General features: G+C 40.0%; 1 protein-coding gene across 1 annotated transcript; it reads left to right on the top strand.

Moving 5' to 3' along the window:
* The first annotated feature begins 617 nt into the window (after window positions 1–617).
* On the top strand, window positions 618–9,600 carry LOC116979293 (protein ripply1-like). Its single transcript, XM_033030903.1, has 3 exons — window positions 618–704; window positions 4,780–4,850; window positions 9,363–9,600. The coding sequence occupies exons 1-3, from the start codon at window positions 618–620 to the stop codon at window positions 9,598–9,600; spliced, it is 396 nt and encodes a 131-aa protein (XP_032886794.1).
* The last annotated feature ends 1,372 nt before the right edge of the window (window positions 9,601–10,972 follow it).

The raw sequence follows: 10,972 nt of genomic DNA, 5'->3' as shown, positions 1-10,972 counted from the left end.
GTCCCGCCATCCCGGGAATTAACCTTGTAAACCTACGCTGCACTCCCTCAATAGCAAGAATGTTCTTCCTCAAATTAGGGGTCCAAATCTGCACACAATACTCCAGGTGTGGGGTCACTAGGGCCCTGTAGAATTGCAGAAGGACCTTTTAGCTCCTATACTCGACCTCTCTTGTTATAAAGGCCAACATGTCATTTGCTTTCTTCACTGCCTGCTGTACCTGCATACTTACTTTCATAGACTGATGAACAAGGACCCCCAGATCCCGTTGTACTTCCCCTTTTCCCAACTTGACGCCATTTAGGTAGTAATCTGCCTTCCTGTTTTTGCTACCAAAGTGGATAACCTCACATTTATCCACATTAAACTTCATCTGCCATGCATCTGCCCACTCCCCCAACCTGTCCAAGTCACCCTGCATTCTCATAGCATCCTCCTCACAGTTCACACTGCCACCCAGCTTTTGTCATCTGCTAATTTGCTAATGTTACTTTGAATCCCTCATCCAAATCATTCATGTATATTGTAAACAGCTGCGGTCCCAGCACCGAGCCTTGCGATACCCCACTAGTCACTTGTTTTTTTCCCAGGGCCTGTCCTTCTTCTGTTCCGACACAATGTGGTGGAATAGATTACTGGCAAAGGTGGAGGCAAGAACCAGAAAATCTCTGGCCTCACAATACACCGATTTGGAAGGGCTACAGGTTGGGCAAGTTGGCCGATAGACAGCAGCAAGATGGAAAAAAAAATCAATGACCTTGCTCCAAATGCTCCCTGCGACTAAATGGGTTGTCTCCAGATGCCACGGTTTCCTACCACATCCCAAAGATATATTGTTTGAAAGGTCAATTTTTCACTATAAATTGTCCTGAATGTGTAGGGGAGTGTTAGAATCTGGGAGAATTGAAGAGTATATGGTGAGAGTAAAAATTGGGATTCATGTAGGTTCATGTAAAATATGTAGTTAATTGTTGATATAGACTTGATGGGCCAATGGGCATGTTTCTGTGTTGTATCTCTCTGTAGCTTGACTTCTGTTTCTTGCTGCACCATTAACCAAGACATAGGTCATCAAATAATGCATTTTGATTGTATCTACAAATGTTGAAATGAAATTGGAAATCACTTCCTTGCCAGAAAGATTGGAAGAGGCTCCATGAAAACACACTTACATTTGGTGCTGGGCTCTCATATGTTCCATAGCCATTTGCAGAGACTTTTAGGCAGGTTTGCCAAGTCACAAGACATTTCACTGTGTAAACCCATCTGCAGTTTACTGCATTGAAATCCATATGTTAGTCCATACGATTTGATAAAGCAAAGATGAGTCAGCCTACAGGGAGGAGGTCCAGCACCTGACAACCTGGTGTGCCAACAATAACCTTGTCCTCAACTCCAAGAAGACGAAGGAAATTATTGTTGACATCAGGAAGAACAGAGGGGGCAGACATACCCCCATCCATATAAATGGGACTGAGGTGGAGCGCGTCTCCAACTACAAATTCCTCGGGGTACACATCTCGGAGGATCTGTCCTGGTCCCTCAATACCTCCAAACTGATCAAAAAGGCGCAGCAGCGCCTTTACTTCCTGAGGAGGCTCAAGAAAGCTCACCTGTCCCCCCAGATCCTGACCAACTTTTACCGCTGTACCATCGAAAGCATCCTGACCACCTGCTTCACGGTATGGTACAGCAGCTGCACTGTTGCGGACAGGAAGGCACTACAACGGGTGGTGAAAACCGCTCAGTACATCATCGGTGCCCCGCTCCCTGCCATGGATGCCCTCCACCGAAAACGGTGTCTGAGACGGGCCGGGAAGATCATCAAGGACCCCTCCCACCCTAACCATGGACTGTTTGCCCTCCTCCCATCAGGGAGGTGGTACAGGAGCCTCAGGTCTCGTACAAGTAGGATGAGGAACAGCTTCTTCAACAACACTATCACACTGCTGAACTCGGAGTCCCGCCGATAGATTTCTCCAGTCTCTCCGTCCACATTGTTTGCTTATTCTGTATTTTAATTTCTATATTGCACTATTACTACGAACAGACGCTAAACTGCATTTCGTTGTACCCATACTTGTATCTGTGCAATGACAATAAAGTTGAATTGAATTGAATTGAATTGAATAGACAATTGTGAAAGGGTGACTAAATCTTGGTTGTAGATATTTGTTCTGCTGCCCTCAAAAAAGGCTGATATCAGAAGAAATAGAGGCAATTTAGTAATGCCAGTCGTACGAATATGATAATTAGTGCTTATCTGTTGTTCTACTTCATATATTCTTCATATATTCTTGTAACAGATATACTGCACTGACCAGGAAAACAAATACACTGGTACTCTGATTCCTGTTTTTTTCACTGATATTCATTTAAAATATGAATTGTATCGAAACATTTATTTTTAGTGGCCATGTTTATTCCATCAGTCCTGTTCATTGATGAACTGTTTTAAATTATGTCTTCTGGAGACAATAATGTGCTGGGATTAACACTGGAAAACAGATGGCTAAAGGGCTACAATGCCAGACGCAGAGCACACACACCAAACTCCAGCCAGATTTCTGATGAGACTGTGGAATCTCTCCAGTTGTGTCTAATGTGGCAACTTCACTTAACTCTCAAGCTTGCAGGAGGATGATACTCTTGCATCGATCTCCCGTATCTGCCCCCAAACCGTGCAGCAAACCTCCGTGTACACAGACACCGCATACTCTATCCTATCTGTTTGATTCTTAGTTTAGGGCATATATGCAGTGCACACATATTTAAAGCACTAAGTTAAATGCAATGTCCGAACACTGTGACTGTTTTTCCTGTGACTACTGTTTGTCACACCATTCTTGATTATAATATAGATAAAGCAGAACCATGCCTTACTGGATCACTGAGAATGGATTGTCGCTGGAAGCCTTTGCCATTATATATTTATGTTAGCACACAAAGAGGTAATTGTTTTTTAGTTTACGCCCCAGCCTTAGGAACACTGTTCTCGCCTTTCTTTTGCTCTTATGAATGTATTTTGAAAACTTTAAGGAGCCCCTTTCCTTCTGTGCTGTTATTAAAATAAGTAGTTGATGTAACTAGGATTAAAATGATATCTTCCCACAGTGTAATTTCCCATAGATGAGTGTCAAGATATTAGGAGGTTCGATTGGATGGATAGAGAGAAACTAGCTTTGTTGATGGGAGAAACCTAAGAATTTGTGACATAAATTGAAGATCATAGTCAGGATGTTCATAAATTAAGATAGCAGATTGTTCTAAAGAAAGGATTGTACTTGCATGCAATCTTTCATTTCTTTACCTTGTCCTCTAATGCCTCACACTTGATAAAATAAGTGTAGTGCTGTTATCGGAGACATAGCAGCCCATATGCACCTGGAATTTTTTTACAGAAAACAATGTGTGTGTGTGTGTGTGTTTCTGATATGTGTGGGTGTCTGTGTGTGCCTGTTTGCGTGTGTGCAAACAGTAAGATTTCCGGTAAATATAAAACATTTTATATATTTTATTTAATTTAGCTCTTGACCAGTTTACCAGTTTAGTGAATAAGTAAAGTTTTAAGAAGCTTCAAAAGGAAAACAAGATAGATGGAAAGACAGAGTGGTTCCGAGTGGTAATCGAAGGCTGAACACTGAGAATGCCTGACAGGCCAAAAGAAATGGAGCACTTTGTGCAAGTTTTGTAACTAGAATGGGCCATAGAGAAAGGGAGAGTAGAATTTGAAAACAAGAAAACAAACTCAGGCATAATGTTACTATTTTGGTCAAGATCTTAATTCTTAATATAGTGGGGTCACTTCATAAAATAACCCTTTGGGGAATTTTGCTATCTGAATGCTTTTAGTAAGAAAAATCACACAAAGTCACCACATGGTCTCTAAGAAGGAGTATTTATATTAATTAAAATAATTAATTACTATATATTAAAAATGAATATTTTACTTTAAGCAGCCCGCAACTCACCATCTTTTTCCACATTTCGCTATTGGCAAAAGAAAGGGTCGACTGGGCTTGCATTCTCTGGAATTTAGAAGGATGAGAGGCGATCTTATAGAATAGAAACATAAAACTCTTAAAGGATTGGACAGGCTTGATGCAGGAAAAATGTTCCCGATGTTGGGGAATCCAGAACCAGGGGTTACAGTTCAAGAATAAAGGGTAGGCCATTTAAAACTGAAATGAGGAAACCCTCTTCACCCAGAGAGCCGTGAATCTGTGATATTCTCTGCCACAGAAGGCAGTGGAGGCCAATTCACTAGATGTTTTCAAGAGAGAGTTAGATTTAGCCCAGGGCTAAAGGGAACAAGGGATATGGGGAAAAAGCAGGAACGGGGTACTGATTTTAGATGATCAGCCATGATTATATTGAATGGTGGTGCTGGCTCGAAGGGCTGAATGGCCTACTCCTGCACCTATTTTTCTATGTTTCTATTACAACTATAAAATTTTCAAAGTAAAAAGAGCTTTTTTTTCCATTTCCCTTTCTGCAGATGCTGCTTTACTTGCTGAGTATTTTCAGTATTTTGTGTTTTTATTTACAGTATTTTGTTTGATAATGACCATGTAGGCATTCAATATTTTATTATGTTAAATGGACTATTAAGATGATTGGATGTCATTGATGTTGGGGTTAATCATTTACTTTGTTCACTTGCATATTTATTAACTTACCGTTTTACTTATTTTCCATAATGAAATATGGTAGAATATTGAAAAGGTTTTTATTTTATATTGATTTTGGGATATTTCTGCATTATCTTTTTCTCAATAGTCTCACTTGGCACAAGCCAATGCTGGGCTTATAGGAGAGACCTTACATTCCTTATTTACTCATCCAGTCAGGTAAGATCAATCTCAGTGTTTCAAGTTTAAGATCTGCCTTTCATATTCTCTTGGAAGCAGCAATGATGCTGGTTATCTGGCATTTATGTCTGTCACCACTCTATATGTAATAACACAGCAGCATAATCCAGACAATAATCCCTTGTGATCTGAACTGCAGAGTGTGTTTGTTCCATTTGCTCCTGTTTTGTTTCTCCATTTAATTTCCAAAAGCTGTCAGAAACACTTGGTCAGAAATACACACAAATGTTTAGGACATTTTCATATTACAGATACAGGAAATGGAAAATCCACCTGGATTGAATCAATATGTCTTTATAAAAAGGAAACTGTGTTTGGTAAATCTATGTTTAGTTTTTCGAGGGCAGCACAATAGAACAGCTGGTAGAGCAGCTGACGCACAGCTACGATGATCCAGTTTTAATCTTCACCGGTGCTGTCTATGTAGATGTTACATATTTCCCTGTTTCCTCCACGTGCCAAAAATGTATGGCTTTGTTGGCTAATTGACCAATGTACAATTGCTCCTAGTAGGTGAGTGGTAGAATTCGGGGAGCCTTTATGTGAATGGAAGGAGAATAAAAAATAAGATTAGTGTAAATGGCATAGGTAGATACAATTACTACATTTAAAAGGCATTTGGATAGATTCATAGACATAAAAGGCTTGTAAATATGTAGGTAAGGAAGACACCTTGGTTGGCATGGATGAGTTGTACAAAGGCTTGTTACCGTGCTACTTAACTCCATGTTTCTATAAACATAATAAAAAGTTATTGTAAATAATAGTTCTATGATTTCTGTTCTTTCTAATTTTTCAAATCAAAATGTTAAAATATATTGTTAACTGAATTAATTGCCTTGGCAATACCGTATTTAGTTTAGTTTAGTTTAATTTAGAGATACAGCGTGGAAACAGACCCTTCGGACGACCGAGTCCGCACCGTCCAGTGATCCCCGCACATTAACACTATCCTACACACTAGGGACAATTTACACGTATACCAAGCCAATTAATATACAAATCTGTACGTCTTTGGAGTGTGGGAGGAAACCGAACATCTCGGAGAAAGCGCACATGGTCACAGGGAGAACCATACAGAAAGCACCTGGCCGGGATCGAACCCGGGTCTCCGACGCTGAAAGCGCTATAAGGCAGCAGGTCTACTGCTGTGCCACCCAAATATGCCTGTGTGTTGTGACGTGTTATTTTAGGAATGAAATAAGGGACTTGCTTGCCTGTTTTGATGTGATTGAAAGCATAATCTGTTCAAGCATAAATGTCATTTTACAACATGTTTAGAAATATAGAAGAATGACTGTTTACTTTTAACCTATTTAAATATACAGTGCACTCCATAATGTTTGGGACAAAGACCCATCATTTATTTATTTGACTCTGTACTCCACAATTTGAGATTTGTAATAGAAAAAAATCACATGTGGTTAAAGTGCAAACTGTCAGATTTTATTAAAGGGTATTGATATACATTTTGGTATCACCATGTAGAAATTACAGCTGTGTTTATATATAGTACCCACATTTGAGGGCATAATAATGTTTGGGACACCTGGCTTCACAGGTGTTTCTAATTGTTCAGGTGTGTTTAATTCTCCTTCATGCAGGATACAAGAGGGCTCTCAGCATCTAGTCTTTCCTCCAGTCTTTCCATCAACTTTGGTAACTTTTATTGCTGTTTATCAACATGAGGACCAAAGTTGTGCCAATGAAAGTGAAAGAAGCCATTGTGAGACTGAGAAACAAGAATAAAACTGTTGCAGATATTAGCCAAAACGTAGGCTTACCAAAATCAACTGTTTGGAACATCATTAAGAAGAAAGAGGGTACTGGTGAGCTTACTAATCGCAAAGGGACTGGCAGGCCAAGAAAAACATCCACAGCTGATGATAGAAGAATTCTCTCTATAATAAAGAAAAATCCACAAACACCTGTCCGACAGATTGTCAATGACCACTGTCCGCAGACGATTTCATGAACAGAAATAAGAACAAAATATGGAGGAGAGAAGGAACTGCCCAAGATCCAAAGCATACCACCTCATCTGTGAAACACGGTGGTGGGGGTGTTATGGCCTGGGCATGTATGGCTGCTGAAGGTACTGGCTCACTTATCTTTATTAATCGTACAACTGCTGATGGTAGTAGAAGTGAATAGACACATCCTATCTGCTCAAGTTCAAACAAATGCTTCAAAACTCATTGGCCGGCGGTTCATTCTACAGCAAGACAATGATCCCAAACATATTGCTAAAGCAACAAAGGAGTTTTTCAAAGCTAAACAATGATCAATTCTTGAGTGGCCATCAATCGCCCGATCTGAACCCAATTGAGCCTGCCTTTTACAGTGCATTCAGAAAGTATTCAGACCCTTTCACCTTTTCCACATTTTGTTACGTTACAGCCTTATTCTAAAATGGATTAAATTCATTTTTTTAATCAGCAATCTACACACTATAGCCCACAATAAAAAAGCGAAAACAGGTGTTTAGAAATTTTTGCAAAATAATAAAAAATAAATAACTGAAATATCACATTTACATAAGTATTCAGACCCTTTACTCAGTACTTTATTGAGGCACCTTTGGCAGTGATTACAACCTCAAGTCTTCTTGGGTATGACGCTACAAGTTTGGCACACCTGTATTTGGGTAATTTCTCTCATTCTTCTCTGCAGATCCTCTCAAACTCTGTCAGGTTGGATGGGGAGTGTTGATGCACAGTAATATTCAGGTCCCTCCAGAGATATTCGATCGGGTTCAAGTCCGGGTTCTGGCTGGGCCATTCATGGACATTCACAGACATGTCACAAAGCCACTCCTGTGTTGCCTTGGCTGTGAGCTATGGGTTGTTGTCTTGTTGGAAGGTGAACCTCCGCCCCAGTCTGAGGTCCTGAATGCTCTGGAGCAGGTTTTCATCAAGGATCTCTCTGTACTTTGCTCCGTTCATCTTTCCCTTGATCCTGACTAGTCTCCCAGTTCCTGCCACTGAAAAACATCCCCACGGCATGATGCTGCCACCACCATGCTTCACTGTAGGTATGGTATTGGCCAGGTGTTGAGCGGTGCCTGGTTTCCTCCAGACGTGACACTTGGCATTCAGGCCAAAGAGTTCAATCTTGGTTTCATCAGGCCAGGGAATCTTGTTTAGGTGCCTTTTGGCAAACTCCAAGTGGGCTGCCATGTGCCTTTTACTGAGGAGTGGCTTTCGTCTGGCCACTCTACCATAAAGGCCTGATTGGTGGAGTGTTGCAGATATAGTTGTCCTTCTGGAAGGTTCTCCCATCTCCACAGAGAAACTCTGGAGCTCTGTCAGAATGACCATCGGGTTCATGGCCACCTCAATGACCAAGGCCCTTCTCCCCCGATTGCTCAGTTTGGCCGGGCGGCCAGCTCTATGAAGAGTCCTGGTGGTTTCAAAGTTCTTCTATTTAAGAATGACGGAGGCCACTGTGCTCATCGGGACCTGCAATGCTGCAGAAATAGTTTCATACCCTTCCCCCGATCTGTGTCTCAACACAATCCTGTCTCGGAGGTCGACAGACAATTCCTTCATGGCTTGGTTTTTGCTCTGACATGCACTGTCAACTGTGGGACCTTATATAGACAGGCGTGTGCCTTTCCAAATCATGTACAATCAATTTAATTTACCACTGGTGGACTCCAATCAAGTTGTAGAAACATCTCAAGGATAATCAATGGAAACACGATGCACTGAAGCTCAATTTTGAGTCACAGCAAAGGGTCTGAATACTTACGTAAATGTGATATTTCAGTTATTTATTTTAAATTATTTTGCAAAAATTTCTAAACACCTGTTTTCGCTTTTATATTAAGAGGTGTTGAGTGTAGATTGATGATTAAAAATGACTGTAATCAATTTTAGAATAAGGCTGTAATGTAACAAAATGTGGAAAAAGTGAAGGGGTCTGAATACTTTCTCAATGCACTGTATATGCTGAAGAGAAAACTGAAGGGGACTAGCCCCAAAACAAGCCTAAGTTATAGGATGGATGCAATACAGACCTGGTAGGGCATCACCAGAGAAGACAACCAGCAACTGGTGATGTCCATGAGTTGCAGACTTCATTGCATGCAAAGGATATGCAACAAGATACTAGACATAAAAACATCACTACTTTCATTTACATGACATTGCTGTGTCCCAAACATTATGGTGCCCTGAAATGGGGGGACTATGTATAAACACTGCTGTAATTTCTACATGGTGAAACCAAAATGTATAAAAATGGCCTTTATTAAAATCTGACAATGAGCACTTTAACCACGTGATTTTTTTCTATAACAAATCTCAAATTGTGGAGGTCAGAGGCAAATAAATAAATGATGGGTCTTTATCCCAAACATTATGGAGGGCACTATACTGATCTAATTGTCAATTCTTTCATCCATCAAAAAATATGAATGGGAGACTTGCTTTTTAATGGCATCTTTGGAGCAGGGATTCATTTAACTTTTCCTTAATTTTGCTACAGGCTGATGTGGCCCAAGAACAAATGCTTTGACTATTTGTACAATGAAGGGCAGGAACTTTTGGCAGCATTCCCTGTACAAGCCACAATCACCTTCTATACTGAATCAGACAGTGAGGAGGAAGAGGGGGAATCTGAGGAGGAAAATGAATCAGAAGAAGAACCAGTCATGGCAGAAGAGTACTTTGAGCGAAAAGAAATGAGCGATGATAGACTAAGACATAGTGACATAATATATTAAATTTTTTAATAGCTTTTAATAGTAGAACATTGTCTTTAATTTATAAACATAGTACATTTTTTGTACTTTTTGTACATACTGCAGAAATACTTTTATTATTAAAATATATTTTTACTGTTTTTACATTAAAGAGATTTTCTGTGCATTTGAGTAAGCCGCGTTAAGGGTGAAAAAGAACAAAATGATAAGCAAACTCATTGCTTAGGCTGACGAATGAAAGAGGAAAGAAAACTGGGCCAGGGTCAGAGAAGGACAAATGAGAAGAAAACATGGTGACTGATTCCAGATTTGGAAATATAAAAGAGATAAGTAATCCCATATCAAGTATTGGATTATTCGGTAGTCTCTTTCTATTAAATCAAATTACATTGAATTTAATGTAATAAGCACAAGGTGGTGCATGTAGTACAGCAACAAATCTTGCTTGCAGCAACATCGCAGGCACATAGGCTCAGACAAATATACAAAAACAAATAATGCATAAATAACATATAAATGACACATAACTTTTTCAATTACTGAATGACGTTGGCCAAATTTCAAGGTGGACATCAACTCTGGGGCTATTGCCTCGGTTTATCTTCCATTTTTCTATGAATATGTTTGCAACATATTTCCCTGGAATATAAACATGCTGTGTGTAATGGGATAGTTGAGCCCTTCTATGACCTGTGAATAGTCAAAAGATGTGTGCATATTTAATGAAAACAATTGTTGGGATTTTATTTTATTTGTAATTTGAAGTTAATTATTTTTTTTTAAAAGGACCACTTTGTTTATAAGATTTTAATTTGAATGAATGTCTTAAATGTAGGGTGCATAGCATTCAACTCATTGCCAGTGATCCACTTGGGAAGTTTGACTCAAAATTGTATTCCTTTGATTTTCTGCAGTTTTATAGAAATGCCTTAGATTCTCTTGAGGATCATTCTTCTAATACCTTCATCTTGTTGATAAATGATACTTAAATGTGCTGAGATGAGCAACGCATTTCCTCAAGATGCATTGCGAAATGTAATGTCATCATGCTGAGCTATCCCAGCACTTGATCTCCAGGTTGTTCTGTACGTCTGTGAAGCGGTGTGGAGCTGTGGATGGTGGTGTGGTGGAGAGGGGGGCAGAGGGTGTGGGGGTTGTGACAAGGGAAACATCCTTGACACACGCAGCCATTGGCTCCCTGTCAAACTATTGCCAAGTTATCAGCGCAACCCAACTTGACGAATAAAAAAAGCTCGTCCAATCTCTCCCTTTGTTCATATTCCGCCTGGGTTGCTTGCGTCCGGATGGCATGAACGTTGAATTCTCCCAATTTTGCTAGCCCTTGCTGTCTCCTCCCCTTCCTTAACCCTCGAGCTGTCTTATCCCATCCCCC

This window comes from Amblyraja radiata, chromosome 12, assembly GCF_010909765.2.
Source record: "Amblyraja radiata isolate CabotCenter1 chromosome 12, sAmbRad1.1.pri, whole genome shotgun sequence".
In the NCBI taxonomy this organism is placed as follows: Eukaryota; Metazoa; Chordata; class Chondrichthyes; order Rajiformes; family Rajidae; genus Amblyraja; species Amblyraja radiata.
The sequence above is the reverse complement of the archived record's forward strand: the minus strand, read 5'-3'. Positions and strand labels throughout refer to the sequence as shown.